Genomic DNA, 21947 nt, shown 5'->3' on the forward strand with positions numbered 1-21947 from the left:
GACGATACACAAAGGCCATGGCCCCAAACACAACCCCAGCAATAGAAGAGGACTGTAAAGAAATGAATGCATCCGTAAGGTTGAAAAGCTGAAGATCTGGAGAGCTTCTTGGAACTAATGGTACTGAGGCCAAGACGGTGCTCTTTGGTGGAGGGGCATGAACAATTCAGCAAAAATCTTCAAAAAAAACCAAGGCACTCGTCTGTAGGAAAAAAGATTAAAATGCCTTTATTTTAATGGGTAAATCTAAATTTAAAAAACACAGTACTTTGAAGTGTTTTGGCATTTAGCCTTCTTCATGAAGTTAACAAAAAGTTAAGGTTGCCAGTTTGGGCAGCTAGCATGTCCATCCATGGAGCCCACTTTCTGCTCTCTATGCAGATTTTATCTATTTTTTAATTATTGATTTTGGATTTCTTTTTGCCGATATCTGTGAACCATAGTGCATTTGGTCAAACATCAAAAAGTACAAAGGAAAACCTGAGTGGATTTAAGGCTACAATCAGTCGACAAACCACAAATGAACTAGAGCTGTTTTAGATTGCATTACGCTCATCACTGCACTGCCTTTACCGCTAATTACACCATTTCCCTAGTTCTACATCAGCTATTGAATACTTTCTGTGGCAAATGAAGAGCACCAGAATTAAGTGCATAGTCTAGACTGCTAGTGAAAAAAAAATTGATTACATATTGTCACGTGAGGGACTGAACTTAATCTGAAAACAAGTTGAAAACACACCCCAAAAAGTGGTAAACCCGTGCATAATATTGCTTTCAGTTGCAATAGCTTGACTTTGAAAATGATGGTTCTGATTCAGTGGACCCAAACAAAACTCCCAAAAATTGTTAGGCAAATAAATGTAAGGAACCCTAATAAATGAGATATATAAAGGATATACAAAGGATTTCCCTGCTTTTTAATTCACTTTGTAAATATGCTGATTAGATTCACTGCTCCCACTCTAGGATGCAGTCTACACATTAAAATAAGAGGTCAATTAAGCCATTCACAATGGTTACATCATAACACCCCATACCACTGTCCCAAAAAGGTTTTGAACATTTATAATCTTAAGCAAATAATGCATGGGTATGATCTGATGCAGAAGCTAAAAGAGACGTCCTTGATAATCAGTCGCAGACGCTCATTGCTTGCTATCGTGAATGACGCTGTAACTCCAAAGCCAAAGCAGACGTTCAAGTCTATATCTGTGATGCTATTATGATGCACTACTCATGACTGTTCTATTGCTTTTAACCCTTTAGTCGCCAGAGGGTTTTTTTCGAAACGTTCGATTTTTCGATCTTCATTTCAAAAGGCTGAATGGGAATGATAAAATGCACCACTTCTTTCCCCCCAAAATGTCCCTCACCTTCTGTATGCTATATTGCACAATACTGAATGCTCAGGTAAATACTAAGTAGTAAACAAACTATGTAAATCATTACTAATAAATGGCAGAAACAAACCAAATGCATGTAGCGGTAGGCGCCTTTTGCTGTAGAGATTTTCCATTTACTACATACAGTAGGCACTCTGATTCCATGTATGGGGCACATATATATTATTCAGATGACACACAAACACAAGTAGACAAGACCTGTTTAGTTCAAAAGCTCACTTGCCACGGCAAGGCACAGATCAGATCGTTGAGATGACGAGACAAGACAAGAGACAATGTTAGTATTTGTTTTCTTTTTGTTGTTTTTGTTGATGTTTTTTGTTGTTTTTTTCTTAGCTGACAAAGACACACACATCACAAGGACATGAACACACAAAAAAGAACACATATATGTCCTAAATGGTCAGGGAAATAGATAATCAACAGTGTAAATCATTACTAATAAATGGCTGACAATTTTTTTTTTTTTATGTAGCAGGCCTTTTGCTGTAGAGATAATGACTATCCATATCCATATCCTATCCATACAGGGCCGGCATTCCCATCATCTTGTGATAGACTATGCATGGTCTAATGGCCCTCCTGCCCCGTGTCACCACCTCTGCTCCTGTTGCGAGCAGCATGGCCAGATCTGCCTCACGCTCGCGTCGAGTGGAGAGAATTTGCGCAGCTCGGACTAGGCCTACTGTCATTCTCATTGCGACTCCCCACACTGCCTCTACGTTCCCCCCTAACTGTCCTATGAGCACTTCGACCTCGTCTAACATACCCAGTGGCATTAGACAAAGGCTCCACCACGTTACTGTCGCCGCGATTGCGGAGAGGCACACGTTCAAAAGACAGAAGCTAGCGCTATGGACATTATGCTACCTCCAGCCTCGTTCGCCACGCCCACTTCCCGATGAACACTCCGAACCCGTGAAACATTATTCCCACCAGTGACATTGGGCAAACGATTCAACGTTTGTGCTTGGTGTAAGCTAAACTATGGAGTAAACTCTCACTTTGTCCAGCTGCATCATTGCAAGGCAGGGACGCATCTGAAGCCTCACTAAAAGAATCACCGTCATTTTCTGAAGGCAGATATTCCACTTCAGAATCAGGGTCCGCGAATAGAAGACCCAACCCTTCATTTCTGGTAAACTTTTTTGATGCCATTAGACGATAATCTAATGCAAATACTCGCTGACGTTGACAATATCGCGCTGACAAAGTGGCTCACACGCACACTAGCTCCGGTATTTCACGCACTGATTCAATGCGCTGTAGCTAGAAAGTTTTGTTTAAAGCCTGACCTTTTTTCGACTCGGGGATGACGTATGACATGTCTGCCATCTAGTGGAGTGGAGGTCGAACGAAATATGACACCCTATTTGACTAAATCGGCCGTTTTATTCAGTACCGCATCTTGTCGACTAAAGTCGACCGTGGCGCCTAGAGGGTTAAATGTACAGTTTACAATATCAAGGATAAAGTCAGGCAAGAAGCTCTGACCAATAAGGCTTTCAGCTACTGTCGACATCCCTTAGCCTCGCACTCACAGTGTCATTATTAATATCCATAATGTTTTAATAACACAAATGAATGTATTTGTGTCTGATAACTGCAATTCAGCGTTTTAACTCCTCATTAAATTCAAACGCCTACAGCTTGCAAAGCCCCAAGTTACATACCATTTGTAACAGTGAACATAAAACAGCAGGCAAACGCAAACCAGGAAAAGTGCTGAATTTCCCTCTGCTGCAAATCTATGGGTACACACAACATTGGCTACCACAGCTCTCTGCAACATCAATCTGCAGAACTCCGAGGCAGAGAGCTTCTATCACTATTCACAGTGCATCTCTCCACTAGAACCGCTTCCAGCGAGATTAAGTGATATGGGAGAGAGCCCCTCTTTCCTGAAATGTCTGAATAATTACTTGGGCTTACATCAGACAAACTCATTTAGGAGCTTTGTCAGTGATTTGCCATAAACTAACTCTTTCAGAAGTGACGGTGCAATCACCTCTACGAGTGTAGATGAAGTCTAAATGCTAAATCTGCTTGCTACTACTCATCTTACCCACTTATCAACACTCGGAAACAAAAACAACATAAAAACTGTGCTTACACTGGCATGTAATTGGGTAATTAAATGGAATTTAAACACCTAAGCCAAAAAATGAACACAGGAGAGGCATTCACATTATCTTGCATTGCTCTCTGGCTTTTAGAAATCAGCTGTTGATATATAGAAACACTGGGTAAAGGCCTTTAGCACCCATTAAGTCAATAAACTGACCTATGACTGCTTGCAGTACGTAAATGTTCCAGCACTAATTATTGGTAGTAAAACTGGTTTTGGTGACAATCACAGGTCAGGGAATTGGGATAGCACCGACAGAAGAAGGAGTGGAAAAACAGTGATCAAGGCACCCGTAACTGCAGATCATGACACAGATGAGCCTAGAAAACCTGGAGGATTTTAGATGCAAAAGAAGTAGTCTGAGACTTTTACTATTTTCAGTTAGATCAGAATCTAAACACAGATCCACGACAAAGACAGCGGTACAATGGAATAGGCTGCTAGAAGTTCTAGATCTATGGCTCCTCAAGGACTTCTCTTTCCAAACCAACTCAACAATTACAGCGGGGATATTCACAACCGTATTAGACAACGTCTTTATAAAAACTAACCTGGTAGCAGAAGGTTGGTGTGCAAAACTATGAAAGGCCAACCTTGTGTCTGAGTAAATCTAGCCAATGGCACATCATGTCGTCTCCCATTATAGCCTCTGTGCAGAGCTAGTGTGGAACAGAGGTTCTTGTGAGGAAGGAGATAAAAATTTCATGGGAAGCCTGGCAGAGATCTGAAGGGAGGGGGTAGGAGGGCTGCTTGTGCCCTAGTAGTGGGCACCTACCCTCTAGTGACAATGCATTATTCAAAACAACATTCATCTCCCCCTGGATTTAGGGGACAACTTTGGTGACACTGTCAGGGGCACTAAGGGCAACACCAGTGAGATAGGATTGCTAGATACAGGGTGTGTGTGGTGGATCATGGATAGAGAGAGTGAGCAGTAAAGCAAAAAGATTGGGAAACACTGTGATGTAGTGGTACAGGGAAATGTGCAGCCCAATGTAAAGGACATCAAAACACACTTTGGAGCCAACAGTGCAAATTGAGCAAAACATTTTTGGCAACAAATCAGACCCTCAATATGAGGACTGAGAGGATTTGCATCTGTGGTGTACAATGCACCCAGTGTGTGAGACATTCTGATTCCCTACCTTCTTTTGCAAAACCAAATCTTAGTACCTGCACTGGCACTGTGGGTTTTCTCTGAGCAACTCACACTCATTCAAGGTGTACCGCGAAATGTGCTGACATGTCCTCCAAACCTTGCTTTTGAAGTCGCTTACCTCCTCACCGCCCACCCCCACCACTTTGGTCCAGCCAAAGTTTGCGTAAGGCTCTCTGGAATTCAACCGCTCACTAACCACGGCTCTTTCTGGGCACCCCACTCAAAGAGCCAGCATGGGGTTTCGTTCTGAGGAATAATACTAGGCTCACTGCAACTACAGGGTGTCCCGCTGAAAGCTTAGCTCTCCCCTGGCCCCTGTCTCTTAATGAGAAGCTCTGCCAAACAGGCACTACAGCTAAGGAGATGGTGAGAGACTTACAATAAGCGGTTAGTTACATGCTAATACCACATGCTGACGCCACAGGGCAAAAAGATTGAAGCTGTACTGTGAATTGTATGTATTGTAAGAGACACAGAATACTAGCAGTTCTGTGGCTCTTTCTTCACCTTTTCTATTCTACATATTGCAACACCGTAATGTCATGTAGGCTACCACTGTGTTTAAATGGCTGCACTTATCTGATATAGCTTGTGCATGTCAACAGCAGGGGTGACAGTAAGAGGTGCTTCACACTAGAAAGAGGTGAGCCACGATGTCAAACCTTTGAAGCCATCTTTTAAACTTTCACGACCTTTGACCAAGCTAAGCAAAATAATGTCTCAAACTGTTCATGGTCACTTCTAAAACTACAACACTGCTGAACAGTGAGGGGCAAAACATAATTCTCCCATGATGCTCCCTGCCATTCCATAACCCCCAGATTGTTTTGATAGGCTACTGACTGAACTATAGACTTTTGAAGACACCGCTTTCAGAGCTCGGACAGGTTGATAGTTTTAGTGGTGGGAAAATGGACAGCAGGAACAGATCGCTCAGCTCCTCTTCATCCCTCCTCTCCGGGCGACATCCAGCGAGTCTGCACATCAAGGCGAGTTCTCAGAGACCTTCCTGAGAGCGCTGCTGACATCTGCCCTGCGGCGCTCAGTCAAGACGGCCCTTTTAACATGAAAGAGCCGGAGCCGAGATTAAGCGGCTAAAACGCAGACAGTTAGCAAATTAACTTTTCTGTCCTTATTTCAATTATTCAGAGGATAGGGCTGAGCTTTACTCAGAGATACCTGAGAGAGGTGGATGGGAGGACATGGCAGCCATGCATTCGCTTCACATTGTCAGAGCGCATACAGCATGGACACAGATAGTCTGCAAATAAATGCAGTGACTATTTATTTATTTTACTTAGAAACTGCGGACTTACTCCATGAAAAGGGACGACTAACATTTTCCTGCTGTACCAGCAACAGTAAAGCACTTCGAAAGGTACAATATTTTGCATCTATTGGCAGTATTATTGGTCATGGTCTGGAGGTGTCTGTTACTGGAGGTGATCTAGTTTGTCGTTAGTTTGACGTTAATTATACTACACTCCAAGACTAAAAATAATAAAACCAAATGTTTTCACTATCATAGTGGACACCGTAATGGTCCTATTAATAAATTACAAAAAGTAAATCAGAAGTGTAGCCTTCCTATCACGTACACACACTTTGCACAACACAGAAGCAAGAGCCCATAGTAGCCTGTAATGATCACTTAATACAGCCTATGTTTACATTTCTCCAATATTTTGACAATATTGAGATGACAGCCTCTTTCATAGGCCCAAACACAACGGATTGCAGTGATGCTATTAATTTAGAAAGCTAATTGATTCCCTGTGTAAAAACACATTAGATTTATTCAGTAAAAAGCGAAGAAATCAGAGAGCTTTCAAGAAAGTTGTGTGTGTGTATCTGTGTGTATGGGTAGGCTATGTGTGTTTGTGTGTGTTACGTTTGTGTGTGTGTGCGAGTGCCCGCATGTGTGTCTGTGTGTGTACATATGTCTGTGTGTGTGTGTGTGTGTGTGTGTGTGTGTGTGTGTGTGTGCTTCCTTTATGCGTTTCTGAGAACACCTCCATTGCAGAAGGCTGTACCATCTGGATAAAATCAAAAGCATGCATTCAGCCCAGTACTGCTTCTTTAGAACTCTAATAAACTCTTCACAAAACACTGGGGCCGAGGAGCAGAAAGACATTTAAATCAATCCCAGTTAACCGGCACACTTCAGAGCAGCACACACACAAATTACACTCTTCTATGCACAATCCCACTCTCACCAAATGACAAACTCAGAACAGATCCAAGACCCAGGCTTAATACATAGATCAAGCTCTTTTGAAGAGCAAAACTTTTAAAGCAGGCAGGTAATTAAGCACTATTACCACATCAATCTGAGCCATTTCAATTAAAACTGAATTGGCTGTTGATGTGTTCTGGTGGATGCTGAAAGCTTAAGTATCTTCCCTAATGAGATTATAGCTTTCCCATCTCCGTGAACATTGAGTCAATGTGGCTCTGAGAAGGGACAAGGATACATTTGGAGGAAAAAACACCATGCTGACGGTGCCATTCAGTGGCACCTGAATGACTTCTCCCAAAACACATGATATATTTGATGAATGGGTAACATTCTCTCTCTCTCTCTCTGTATGTGTGTGTCTCCATAGTTGGAGGCTCAGAAGCTGAGTGAAGACCAACCCCCCTTAGGCTAAGCTTGACAAAACAAAGTGCACAAATGATTGTAAATGGTATTTATGATTGTTCCCAAAGAAATGCAGGTGAATGATGCAGCTTTGCTTTATTTCGAGGTATAAAGTTGATTAAGGGACACTGGTGCACGAGTCACTGCAAACTATAAAATAACAGATTAAAGATGGTCATGTTAGACAACATCCCTCACCATAAACAGTATTCCCTATGCAGATCAATGCACTATCACTACGCATTTTCATTCAGTCCCTCGTCATATCAATGAACTGACTTTGGGAACAGAACTTCATCAATAGAGGGTTTAGCGTAAACATGGCTTGGTGCTACAGCACGTGTTTTCTATTTTTCCTTCGAGCCTCTTCCTCAAACTCCGTGGGCGCCGGGAGCAGAGCTCTTCTTGATTGACACACAGCACGCTGCCAGACAACAATAGCGCATCCCTGGCGACACAAAGTACAACACCCCCTGACCGCGGCTCCTGCTAAACCATCAACCAGCATCGTAGTCCTGCTTAAACAGTGCTGAAAGCACCCCGAAACATATCGCGGCTCTTCTATTTTAACCTTGTGCTACAATCTGACAAGTAGGCTACAACACATGGATGTTAACACCATAGCCAGATGTAGCATGGTCTTAAAAATGTGATCAAACATGGACAGTTAAATGTAAAGAGACGCAATACAACTTGGGGATGGAGTAAAAGTTTCAGCATTGCATTAACGCTGAACAGTCCTGGTCCCGCTGAAGTGACTATGCTGTCTTAGCCTAATTCGTTTGCAACAGCATTGCTATCGACAAAAATATTGCATTTACCCTTCTTTAGAAGTCGCAACACGGGATGAGTGTTCATACAACCTATTCTGTTTAGCTCCTAACATTAAACACTGCCTTGTGTGTACTGCACTATATGCAACTGTCTTAGATACAGAATGACAGAGGTGTAGGTAAATGGGTAAAATAGATAACAAAAGCATGCTCAAGGTAAAGAATGTCCTTCTCTACACTTAACATACATACGAAGCTAACACAAAGTCTTCATATAACCCTTGGGCAATAAAACGCCGGGAATCTAGACTTTGCCATCTCCACGCAAACAATGCTTGTCTCCGTCCATGCAACTCCTCCCAAAAGAGACAAAAGAACGAACAATAAATTCCTGACAAAACACGGTATTTCTTATTTACGGATTCTTATCACCAAACTGTTCTCTACACTCGTGCGAAATCCCTGCAAGCGCGTAACAATGTATCTTCACCTTCTGTGAGAGAACGTGCAACTTCCACTTTGGCTGAAACACAATAATATATTCCGAGTAACTATGCTATACTATTGTAACAGTCAGACGCGTCTAAGTCGCCGTACGATTTGCCGATAATGGCTAAAAAGTATAACAACCGAGGCGAAAAGTTAAAGAGACGCGCCACAGCTGGAGCAGATATCGTACCACGGGAGCGAGCTTGTAACGTGCACACCTTTAAACAATAGTAGTCACAGTTTAGAAAGTTGGGACTCCGCAATAACCCCGCTTTAGCACTCTTTAAATGTTGTGCAATTTCACTTACTTTTCTCTTGCTTGGCTATCGGAAGGGACGACTGCTCCTTTACCTTTGGCGTACATGCTGGATACTGTTTTAAGACTTTTACCCCTCTCAACACCTGTCAAAGAAGGCAGCCAGGAAAACGCTCTATCTCCATAGCTACCCCTTTAGTGTTTTTCCTCCCCCCTTCTCCATTCCCCTCCTCCCCCTGCACTTTTTTTTACATCTCCAACATTGGCCACAAATCAGGCACAGTTTCTATTGGGGGAACTTGAAACTGCTCACTGGTGGATTTTTTTTTCTAACCGCTGTTCCAGGAATGTGCCTTCCCTCCCTCCGCTGTGCGGGCGGTGGGGGCTTCTTAAAGGGGAACGCACACTTCTTGTTTACCAGGCATAGAAACCAAGACTGTGTTTCACATGACTGCAACTCAAGAACCGGGAGAACTCTATTTCTTCCAGGCCAAACAACCATTAATTTGAATTCCTTCAGAGAATATTTGATCACAAAACAAAGTTGTGTTTTTCCCCATTGTAAATGTATAGGGCTATGCAAACGAAACATTTTTTGTGTCGTTATTTCTATCTTCCACTCCATTTGTTGTTTTTCCATTTGCTTTGGAGCAATAGGCTACCAGTGGAGATGAAAAACATAGAGCCCTGAGGTATGTCCAAATGTACCAACACATATCAACTAAATATGCAGGCCATGACAGATATATGCAAGTGAATGAAAGGTGCCTTTCCTCTATTGTGCCAAATCATTCTGAACACAAAGTAACCATAACACGTTTCCACCAAAGCATGGTTTGTCACAGAATGATTCCAAAAAGTGCTTAACAGGATTTTCTTGCCAAACTACGAGGAAAATGAGCAAATGCCCAGAGCAGACTAAGAGCTTGTAAACCCCCAAATCAGTCAACAGGCTCTACATAAAAGGATGCATTACTGACACAACACTCACTTTTGCTAGCTTCACCAAACCGGCTACATACTTATAACTCATGGTTATGGTTGCCTTTTGCTCTTATGTTTTTGTTTTCGTTTTCATTTCCTGTATGGGATCCGCACCCGAGTTTGGTTGATTATCAACATTAACAGAACCAACGGTCCAAATGAAGTCGGGTCTGGACCAACCCTTTATAGTGTTCCTATAGTACAGTCTTATACGATTTCTATAGTTCTTTTTCATAAGGGCACGAACATAAATATGATGATAAAGAAAAAGGTAAAACGAGATTACCTCATGCACAACCCTAACATAAATCGGAAGATTTCACATCATGTGGCATCAAGTTCACTTGGTATCTAATGTGAAATGTGTTTTTCACTCTAGGCACTGCTGATAGGCCATGCTTCTTGAACTGTAGAGGTGCAGGAACTTAAAAGGGAACCCAAAAATGTCCTCCAAAATAAATGTCCTTACGCCTATGGAAGCCGCTTTGGTAACTGCCTGATTCACATCCATGCTTTCATTCACAGCAGTATTTAGAAATGTATCCCCCCCTGTCTTTCCCTAATTGCACGTGATTCATCAATTAGCATGATTACTACTGCATGCCCCACCCAATAGCTAAAATTTACATCTGAATCTGCTCATGTTTAACTTCAATAGAAGGCTTAGCTCCTGCTGTGTGAATGCAGGTAAATTTAAGCGAAGGTAGTGCAATGAAGCAATATTTTTAGCATTGCCTCATTGGAGAAATATCATAGTCAGTGGGGTTGGGGCTGATTGGGTCTCACTAAAAATAATTTGTTAAGTATCTTGCCTTCTTTTCTCAAAGTATTTTAGAACAACTTCACAGACGTGGTTTTATGTGATATGTTTTGCATGTATTGTGGCTTTTCATGTTTTTTTTTATTGCTGCCCATTGCACCTATAACTATGAATGGTTGAGGAATGTTCAATGATAAACTGGATGGACTACAACTTTTACCTTTCTGTTTTATTTAGTAGGCCTATAGGCTACCATGCACTAACTAGGCCTATTATTGCTGCAGCAAAGTGATGAAAACCTGTTTGTGCTTAACTGGAAGTAGTAAAATGTAGACTGTAGAATGTAGACATCTCAGATTGGCATAATTCTTCATGCAACCTTTGTGTTGACCGTATGGCTAAGCCCTGCACTCGCCCAGACTCGAACCTGCAACTCGCAGCATGCTAGAAATTGAGCTAAAAGCCCTTGCAGGCTGCTAGCTCTCTCACTAGGACGTATCTTAAGGCAACGGGAGCCAGGTTTACACAATGAACATACTGCACAGCTACGGACCAGCTACTATCATTTATCACAGCTACACTATTGAACTTCCATTTTTGAAATCCTGTTTCATTGCTTCTAACGGAGAGGTCTGGCTAGTTGATACTGATGATACTGATGTGAAAAGAACTCCCAATGAAAATTTGGGTGTTGGTAAGACTGGTTCCTTTTTGCAGTGCAAGAAATACATCACAAGTTCTCTTGTCTCTCGCTTTTTGCCTTTCATATCACTGTAGTCCCTGTAAATGAGGTCTAGCAATGAGCTATGAGCTAGCTGTTTTAGTTTGACAGATATCATCAACATGAAGTTGAGTTACTCTTGTATTTCCATTTCAGTATATCTACGATAAAAAAGTCTTCAGCCGTGACACAGGGAAGAACTGCAGCGTAGGTCAGACCACTGTTCACATCTCTGAAGCTTACGTTTGGTGTACTTAAAGGGACACCAGGCAAGCCTGATGCTTTTTCTCTACGAAACTCCCCCTCGCTCGGTCTGAAGCTCTTTTCCTTTTCTTTGCATCTTCTGTCAAGGGTTTTTTCGCTGCTTCTTTGCTGGCTCTGCCATTATATACACGTTTGCAACAATCGCTAGCGTTTCGTTAGCCTGCCTCTGTGCTGTGGATGCAGGATATAAACTGATCCTGCTTCGGTCGGTGGGTACAATACACTGAACTTGCAAGCGGGATATTCTTCCTACAGGCAGTAGGGGCGGGCGAGAGAGTCTTCATTCGCCCTGTAATGAGTCATTTAACCATATACCGACTTACGAAGATGAGTACTTAACATGAAAACGTTGCCTGGTGTCCCTTTAAACAAGCATTTGACTCACATCAGTGTGGAGTTTTGTTTACAAATGTGGCAGCCAAAATGTTCAAATTCTCTGTCAGTCATGTTCATGCTACCTCAAGGCTCTGGGGTCCCAACTGTATGTCGGCGATGTGAATCTGTAGCTGCAGACAGATGTTTCAAATAACCCAGACAGTTAAGTAGGCCTACTCATTAAGCGAAGTTACACTTAACAGTGGCATATGCATAACATTCTATGCTTAGAATCCAGTAGTTGTGTGCATGCATACAAGTTCCAAACAAACCCTGACCAAATCTAGGCTACTCAGAGATTTCACTGAGTCCAGATGAGGCATTTCTGTTTTCTCACCTGTCTTATCATTCTTTAGCAGTTCATTTCTGACATTCTATTCAGAAGACTTGTTCTTGTCAAATAATAATAATTTTACATTTAGTTTGTAATAAATAATTGTAATTGTATGCCAAAATAATTTGAAGTCTACTTAGATTGCTTACTTATCCCTAGATCACAGATTACTTTATAATTACAGTAATCATGATTAGAAATTAAATGTTTTTAACTTCTTAGCCTTAACATGTTATACAATATCCAAATCCTGTTGTGAGCTTGGTTTAGCCTAGTTTATTTTTGTTCTCCATTTACGATAATGCTATTTTTCTCTTCTGCAGCTGCTCTCTCAACAGCAAGGACACAGTTCTTCTGCTGTATTACATGGTGTATTCCGGTGTATTCCTCCATGAGAAACTATAGGGAAAAGGAATCTAGTCCTGCCTTTATAGGCTGCCTGCCCCTTTAAGTAGTTTGGAGCTGAGGTCCACATGTGTGTCTCAGGGAAGAAACACAGCCCCACCACTGCACTGTGTGTGTGTGTGTGTGTGCGTGTGTGTGTGTGTGCACGCGTGTGCGTGTGTGTATGTGCGCGCGCGTTTGTGTGTGTGTGTGTGCACTCGCGCGCGTCTGTGTGTGTGCTTGCCTGTGAGTGAAGATTTGTGTGTGTGCTTGTGTGCCTGTGTGTGAGCATGTGTGCGTGTGACTAAAGAAGTGTGTGTGTGTGCTTGCCTGTGAGTGAAGATGTGTGTGTGCTTGTGTGCCTGAGTGTGTGTGCTTGTGTGCCTGTGTGTGTGCACGCTCCTGTGGCTGTGTGTGTGTGTGTGCTTGTGTTGAAGCTGTGTGTGTGTGTGTGCTTCTGTGCTTGTGTGGCTGTGTGTGTGTGCTTGTGTGGCTGTGTGTGTGTGTGTGTGCTTGTGTGGCTATGTGTGTGTGTGTGTATGCACACACTCGTGTGGCTGTGTGTGTATGTGTGTGCCTGTGTGTGTGTGTGTTTGTGTGTGTGCGCTAGAGGGATTTTCTATATTTCTAGAGCCAGGGAGTGCTCAGCATTCTGCTGCACAGGTTAACACACTGGCAGAGGTTCATATTTTAAAGGAGGTGGAGTTCAACAAAATAAGATTACCGAAAATGAAATAAACAAAAAAAGAAAGAAAGAAAATATTTATAGGAAAAAAACACCAAGGAGCATTTAGATCTGATATGGAAAAACCTAATTTCTGTCTGCATGTGCGGACTATTTTTACATGTTTGTGTCCAACCCCTCATCAGCCATTGATTGTCTCTGTCACTTTGGCGAGGCCGTCGGTGATCCAGTGCTCTCTGCGTCACTCCACTGCAGCCTTGGCCTCTTCCCCACAAGCACCGCTTCCTTAAGAACATGGGAGTCATCTCATATGCATGAGGGAGCAGCAGCTAATCTGCTAGACCTGTGCAGCAGAGGCTGCAGAGAGAGGGAGAAAGGGAGAAAGAGAGAGGGAGAGAGAGAGTGAGAGAGAAAGAGAGAAAAAGAGAGAAAGAGAGAGGTGGGTAGAATATTCAGGAATTAGGAATATTTATAATATCTTTCATTTGTATAAAAATGGCTTTTTAATATTTTTGTATTTTGTGTCATTGAAATGTGTATTTCAATGCATTTGATAAGGGGCAGTGAGTCAGAAATACGAGTGAGACAAACCAAAGGGAAACAACTGAGAGCTTCTGTTGGCCTCTCGTTCTCATGGTAAATATCAAGGGAAAAACAAAGTCCAAAACATTCCAACCAAATCATCCCCCCATTCTCTCTCTCTCTCTCTCTCTTTCTCTCTCTCTCTCGCGCGCGCGCTTTGTGTCGCTGTCTCTGTCTCATACACACAAACACCCACACCAAAACACCAGCCAGCTCATCCAGGCCACACACACACACATCTGTGTGAGACCTACTCTGTCTGTCACACTGGCACACACATTGCCCTACACACTGCCAGCATGCCAGTCTATACACCCAGAGGGCTATAAATCTGTGTGTGTGTGTGTGTGTGTGTGTGTGTGTATATATGTGTGTGTGTGTGTGTTTGTGTGTGTGTGTGCGTGCATGTGCACAGCAGGAGGGGGCTGGGATGTAAGCAGATGGATAATGGGGGTTGTCACATTACAGAGTCTAGAGGAGGCTCGTCTGCTACACTGTACCCTATGGATACCTCTGTTATTCTAAATGAGCGCCCCTTTCTCTCCATTCGTCCCCTTCCCTATCCATCTCTCCGTCTCTCTCTCTCTCTGTCTCTCTCTGTCTCTCTCTCTCTCTCTCACACACACACACACACACACGTTTATTCACACACAGGCGATCACTGCGTTTTACCCACAGACAGACCTGTCATCTTCACTTAAAAGCATCCGAGGTCATGCGCAGTGCTTTGACATGGAAACTGAACTGAACTGAACCGCTCCCAGGGGCCATGGAATGGCTACAAAGCCCAGAAACACATCAGTGTATACTCCAGCGCTCCACCGCACCGCCGGAAGAGAGCGCGACCAACGGCACAGGCATTTTGAGTCATGTTCTCTCTCCGACGCGCTGCGCAGAGTAGGGGGGGGGGGGGGGTACGGATTCACGCCGAGGCCCCTCTGTCAGGGACTCCCGAGTCAGCGGTCACCACGAGCGGCCGTGTCACGATCCTGAGAAACTGGCCCAGACGGGTTGGAGCGGAGGAGCAGCATCGGGAGGAGTCGGGTGTGAAACGGGCCACATTAAGATCCGCTCAGAGCGTGTCGTGACTCAAGGATGAGAATAGCAGCAGCATCCTAGCTTACGCATCAGGGGACTTGACAATCATTAGTGACATGGCAACTAGTTTAGTGTATTTGATTTACATGTCAAGGATCATGTACAAAACAAAAGAAATCGGTATTAGAGAAGAGATTCTTGGACAATATTCAGTTTAGTGGTGAAAAGGAATGGTAAAACAGGTTAATTAGAGGACATAGGGGATTGTGATTGATGTGATTATTGGCTATACAATGTAGGTTTGATTACATCTGCACTCAGACACACAGACACAAGAGCAGCAGTCAGTGGCCTAAATAACTAAGGTCCACAAATGGATATTTTAATAGTCTAGAACACAGTACTCAAAATGGCTGAAGAAATCAGTTTTGCATTTGTGTGTGTACATCTATGCAATTCATATAAATATGAGCATTCGTATGAGTGGTGGATGTTGTGTGTGTGCTCTCTCTCTCTGTGTGTGTTTCCTTGCGTGTAAGACTGTATGTGTTGATGTGTTTGTATGTGTGTGTGTGTGTGTGTGTGTGTTTTGAGGCGGGGGTTGGGAGTCTAGCAGGGATGAGGTTGCTGTGACCTACATATCCCCAAAGCGCCTCATAAGCCCACGCCTGTAATCCAGCACCCAGATCATAAACACTGACTTGTGTCGCCACGGAAACTAGTGGGGATGGCAGCACACATCATATGAATGTATGGCCATTTGTTTGCCTTTAGTACTACATATACAACCAAACCTATAAGACAAATGGGCAAAGAGTGAGAGACCCCCACCTAGACAATATGCAAATATACAGTAGTTCTCACTTACAGACAAAATACTAATAGTTATAGGACAATTTGCAGTTTGCTTGTTAACACAGTAAATGTCAGCAGGCCATATTCAATTTAAATTGATATCCAAATTAAATTTATGTAGCCTACCTGCAATATGGGTAACTGAAATTGCCATCCCATATGTCAGTTTATCTTTAGAAAATTATAGGTCCCAAAATAGTTTCAGCAGCTTTATGTGCTTGACATATTGGAAGATGGTATCTAAGATTCTAACATAAGCATACACAAATAACTATTTTTAATTTACCATAAGTCTTGAATTGAGTTCATACGTTTACCATACAGAAATCATAGACTACCAATACCTTTTTCACTAATGTTGTATTAGAATGCGTTACATTTTGTGTAGTTGATGTTTGCTGTTAGTACCCTGTTAGTACCATGTAATAAGCAATGTTACTACATTTTAACTATGACTCATTACATACCTTGTTACACTGTTATAACTATTCTAAGCATTGTGCACCTTCACAGTGAATCCTACCTGCAATGAAGTCTTCGTATTTGATGAAGTACATTTGATAACTGTAATACTCAGTGCATTTTAATTTACATAACTGAACACACTGTAACTGAGCGACTCTGACACCATGTTGGGAAGTGTGATCAAACATGCCATACCGATAACAGTTCAGCAGTGATTTTATTAGAAGGCAGTCCCAGGGCTGTGGCTGTCCTCGGAGACACAAGCTAAATGAAAGCAGATGGAAACCAGGGATAAATCTCATCTCCAGAGAGGAAAAAGGAAGATGTGTCTTATGTGTTCCATCGTTATGATCTGACGTTTACGGCTGATGACATCTGTGTTGGACATGTTTTCAGGTGTTTGAACTTTGGCTGGTGTTTGTAGGCCTCCCTGACCAGCTGGGGTTAACTAATAATGTGCCCTCCATCTCCCCAGTTTTCTGACTTTCTGGCAGGCATCCCCTGGACGACTATAAATCAGGTCCCAGAAATGATAAATAGTCGGCAAAAGAGCACAGCAGTGGTACAGCCATCCATTTTGATTGAGAGCAAAAAGCACTGTGTATATTTGTCATACTTACCTGATGGCTTTTGCATGCAGACAAAGGGCACACACTGGGAAGACACCGTTGCTGTATCAACAGCTGTAAACTGTTGCATGTGGAGTTGTTATAATCATTTAAAATGCAACCAACTCAGAATTGAAATACACAAAAAAAATATTCAATTTGATAAAAAATCAGAATTGAATGAAAACTACACAGAAGGAATGATACTGTATCTGATACACAGATCTGGCACTCACCCTTGATGCACAGACTCATGGGTAATTATGTGTGTGTGTGCTCTGCTTTGCTCAGTGTGAGAGTTCGGCCGCATGCTTATTCTGCTAATTACTTGTGTGTAGTGCCTGAGAGAGACAGAAAAGAGGAAAATGGCACAAATGAAGCCAGAATCTTCCAGAACAAGGAGGCGGGTGCAGGCGGAGATGCAGTGATATGCAGCTAACCTCACGTAACCTATACAGTAACCCATAGTAACCTGAGGTTACCCAGGCTAGCATGACTCGTGCCCCAGAGGGGCCTGGTGGGGGGTTATAATTGAACAAGAGATGGAAAAACACGGAAGTGTGAGGGAGAGAAATGGCAACAGGTTGCAGGGGATTGAAAGCAATAGACTGCTGAGGGTTAGTGCAGCCCACATGGGATCACACCATGAGTAAGACATAAGTGCGCATAATCATGCATACAAAAGGACATACAAAGGCCTACATACATATCCATACATATCCTGGGTTACACTTTACTTGAAGGTATCTCAATAAGAGTGACATGACACTGTCATGAACGTGTCATAAACATTATAAACATAAATGTTTGTGACATAACACTTCTGTCACTCGCTTCTGTCAAGTGTCATTCGGTTTTTGTCATGACAAGTTAGGGGTTAGGGTTAGTGTTAGGGTTATGACAGTGTCGTGTCACTCTTATGTAGATACCTTCAAGAAAAGTGTTACCCCTTGTTATTCAAGCTGGAGATGTCTGTAGTTCATATATCGATGAAATACTTGATACTAATGAACTGCATGCAGGCAGCATTTCCACTACCACTACAATATAACAGCAGATAAGTCAGCATGAAAGCCTTGACATGACGTTAGCATTGTCGCCAGGTGTTGTTTGGAGTGTAGATTTGCATCTACATCAGCAAGACTGAAATTTGAGGCCATTCTCTATTATGCTACACTTTAGTTGGCATTCAAGACATCAAGCATCACCCAAACTTATCACCCAGCATATGTATCCATGCATCTCTCACTGGCTCTCTCTCTCTCTCTTTCTGTCTTTACCTTTTTAGCTCGTATTTTCTTCTCATCCTTTGCTCAATATGTAGAAAGGCTAGGAGAAAGAATGATAAGGTTGTCACTAAAACATGTTGTTATTGGTAAAAAAAACATGTAAACAAGTAAATAAATACATGTCTTGGTGTGTTTGTTAGCTGACGAGGTTTTGACAGCCATGCCCCTTGCACGACTGGCTCTGCAGCTGCCCAGCGCAGCGGGATGGAAAAGCGCCGCTGTCATTCAGGAGGGCTACAAACAGGAAATGGGTGATGTCCTGGTTAAAAACTTGGGATAATGGCGTGTCAACAACGAGGCTGAGGAATCTGGAGCATGAACCGGGAGGGGGGTGGAAGGGGGCTGGGGCACAAGCGTCATGAAATCAGCTTAGTGCGCTGGGAGACGTCCAAGGGCATAAATCAGACAATAATTACTATGCTTCTCTGCATCGCCCGCCACAGAGTCAGGGAACAGAGACGCAACGCGACATGACAGGACATATCAGTGTCCTACTGGATTTACAGGCTGCCGGGGGAGAGCAGCGAAACAGCTTAAAAGCCCAATTGTTTGACATGAGGGACAAACATAATGCCGAGTTCACAGGGTCGTTAGCTCTGTTTTTGCTTGCTCTGTTTTGTGTGGACATCCTCTTCTCTTAACTGACAAATAAGTGGTTGATTATGATTCATGCAAATTGACAGATTGATTTCATTCAAATTGGATACATTTTTGCCCTTACTCCCCAACCTCACCCACCCATCCCCCTACCACTCAATTTTGACATGTGAAGTCAATATTGGGAGACCGTAAATTATTGAGGAGAAACAAAAGGAGGCTTGTCGTGGTTGTTCCCCACTGTATTTCTTAACGGCAGGAGTCGGAAGGACAGACCCAGACACCAGAACAGCATATCATCAGCATTTTTAATAGACGACTGCTGTGTTCACCACTCCTGGCAGCCCAAAACACGATTCGATTGACAGAGACGTCAGTCTGACGTCATTTCCACATGCGTCTGTCAGCGGCTGTCTCAGCACTGTTCAGGAAGGTTGGCTAGCACAGACTGTGGTGTTCCTGCATCAGCTGACCAGTAGGTTAAGCAAGGATGACCTGAGAGCTACTTCTTCAGGGTTTGGTATTTGGTAGTACACACACAGACACAGACACACACACACATAGGAGAGAGAGAGAGAGAGAGAGAGAGAGAGAGAGAGAGAGAGAGAGAGAGAGAGTTCATATGCTCCAGAGCAGAATTTAATTGAAACAGTCGACTGCTTGTACAGCCTGAGTGATTTTGACATTTACCACTTTGCTATTAAGATGCCAAGTTTGGGACTGTTGAGAAATGTGTGTCCCTTTTAGGTTCCGCAGAGCACTCTGCAGGAACTGACCTGCAACAACTCTTCTCTAAATCCCTCCTCTCATTCTCTGAGCAAGGATGGAGACAAGTGAATTAAAGGGAGACGAGGGAACACAAGGTGTACAACTGGTGCACAGCTTCAGTGTTTAGTTCTCACAGAAGTGGCCTCCATTTGGAGTGCAAAACCAAAATCTGCTCTTCTGCTGAAATGAGTTAACAATACATCCGCATCAATGGCAGATGCTGCTCTTTTGAATATGGTAAGCTGTCATAACATTATTAGGCTACCATAATGCATCTGGGCTAAAGTTACCCAGATGCCCCCAACCCAATTTAGACCTATACTGAGGGCCAGATGTACTAACGCTTTTGCGCCCACTTCAGGAGTATTTGTTTCGGAACGTGCGTGTAAAATCATTGCGAGGTACAAACAGGCCGCAAAGATGTCAAAGCGCAAACTGCCTGTCGCAGGAGCTGAAAAGGGCACATTGCGTTTTTTGTGTCATGCATATGCATTCATGGGAGGATCCAGAAGAAAAGTGGGAGTTTAGCGTAAAGAGATGGGAGGGGAAGCGTAAATAGCGCCTAATTATGTATTCCGCGGTAAGTACAAAGACTGCTTCTGAAAGCGCACGTCTATTCTGCGCCTAAATACTTCCGCCTTGTAAAAGCAGGTGTTAATCCAAATTGCAGTTCAATGGGTCAACAAGAGAACCTTTCAAAGACAACAGAATCGCTATTTAGAACACCAGTTTTGTAAGTATTTGTACTATAAAAAGCAACTTTAACTTTCGTTGGCCTTTCGAATGTCTTGTTTAAACTTTCCTACTTGCTAGATTTGACCAATTTTCCATAGCCTACGTGCACAAGTAGTTTGAGTAAAACTACTGATCTTCATTATCTTCCTGCTTGTTGACATCTTATCATGTATGGTATTATGTCATGATCGCTTAACGTTTGATTCTTTTTAATGTTGTCATCAGTTAACTTCATTCAACTGCGCTTGTATGTAGGCTCTGCCGTTCAGTTGTGGACGTTCATAAATTGCGTTGATGGGCGAATAAAGGCAGAGAAAGGCGCAGTCTACACTATGGATTGAAAGTTTGATAAATACGACGGAAACTTGGGTCTGACAGCGTTCGCAATCTGCGGTTTGTCCATGACGCTGATAACGCTATGTTCGCAAATGTACGTACATCTGGCCCTAAGAGTTTCAGACATGGCCAACAGTCAGCTACATAAAATGCCTCACACAACTGGATAGACCTAACGAATCAGATCAATGAAATTGCCTACCGTGAATCCTGTAGGGATAACAGCCAAAATATCCTTCTTCTTAACAAATGCCTTAATCACAATCTTATTTTTTTGTAGTTGTTGCGCGGTCAATATCTTGTAGGCTACAACAGACACAATAGCTGCATTAAACGTCTTAGCTTCTCCAGCGACAGCCATTTTGTGGTAAACCGAAGTCAACCGAAGCGTGCTCAGGTTTGATTGGTCCATACAGTTCTCAAGTTTTCATAGAAGCTTGTCAATGGAACATGTCCAGACCGAATTTCCCTACCTCAAATGTTATGGACGGGGTTAAATTCGGGCTGGCTTCCAGGCTATTTCTCTGTGACTTTTGAACTCCATTCCGGGCATTATTCTGAGTCTGTACTTGTTTGTTTGTCATCAAATGGCTTTTAAAAACCACGTAAGCCAGTGGTTCTCAGACGTTTCACAATGAGTATACCTCAGAAAACAATTAGCTCTGGCTGTGTCCTCTCAGTTTATTAATGGTCAGTAGTGGGAAGTACTGTTGCCTTCATAATTTCCTTTTAAACGTTTCTTATAAAAAAGGAGTTATCAACAATGACAAGCCAGCTGAAACCTGTCGCTCTCTCTCTCCCTCTCGTGCACACTAATGGCTCTTTCCATTAGGCTATACGTCGCCCGAGTTGGAAAGTGTTAAATTACCCAACAATTTTCCCACAGGCACACCCCCTTTACCTCGGAGTACTTGAGGGTACCCACGAGGTGGACGTACGACCTTACGTCAAACATGGCTGCGCCCATAGCTGAGATGAGATACTAATGCATATGTACTGTGTTGGTCATTTTAATGTTGATGCAATGCTCTTACACACTAGATTACATTGCTGCTTCAATCCGGTCACCAATTCATGCATTGCACGGTCTTGCTGTGCGTGCAATACAATGTAACAATTTGTTTCCAGCCGTTTAGCTAGAGGCTACATGTAGCTCAAAACAATAACAATGACTAGCCTCCTGCTAATGCCCCTTGTGGCTCGAACGTGTTCCTTAACATTCCTTCGTTCCTTCGTAAATGTTGTACGGGTGGGTGTAGGATGTTTTACAAGTCTAATGGAAAGGACCATAAAACGCGTAAGCCATTATCTCTAT

General features: G+C 42.9%; 1 protein-coding gene across 2 annotated transcripts in view; it reads right to left on the reverse strand.

Moving 5' to 3' along the window:
• Nucleotides 1-9054, reverse strand: part of ssbp4 (single stranded DNA binding protein 4) — a 64797-nt gene extending 55743 nt beyond the window's left edge. For both annotated transcript variants that reach the window (XM_042057504.1, XM_042057503.1), the window contains exon 1: nt 8905-9054. In XM_042057504.1, the coding sequence (XP_041913438.1) occupies nt 8905-8960 (56 nt within the window). In that variant the 5' untranslated portion in view covers nt 8961-9054. The remainder of the gene's footprint in view (nt 1-8904) is intronic.
• Between the last annotated feature and the right edge of the window lie 12893 nt (nt 9055-21947).

This window comes from Alosa sapidissima, chromosome 12 (assembly GCF_018492685.1).
Source record: "Alosa sapidissima isolate fAloSap1 chromosome 12, fAloSap1.pri, whole genome shotgun sequence".
Classification (NCBI taxonomy): domain Eukaryota; kingdom Metazoa; phylum Chordata; class Actinopteri; order Clupeiformes; family Clupeidae; genus Alosa; species Alosa sapidissima.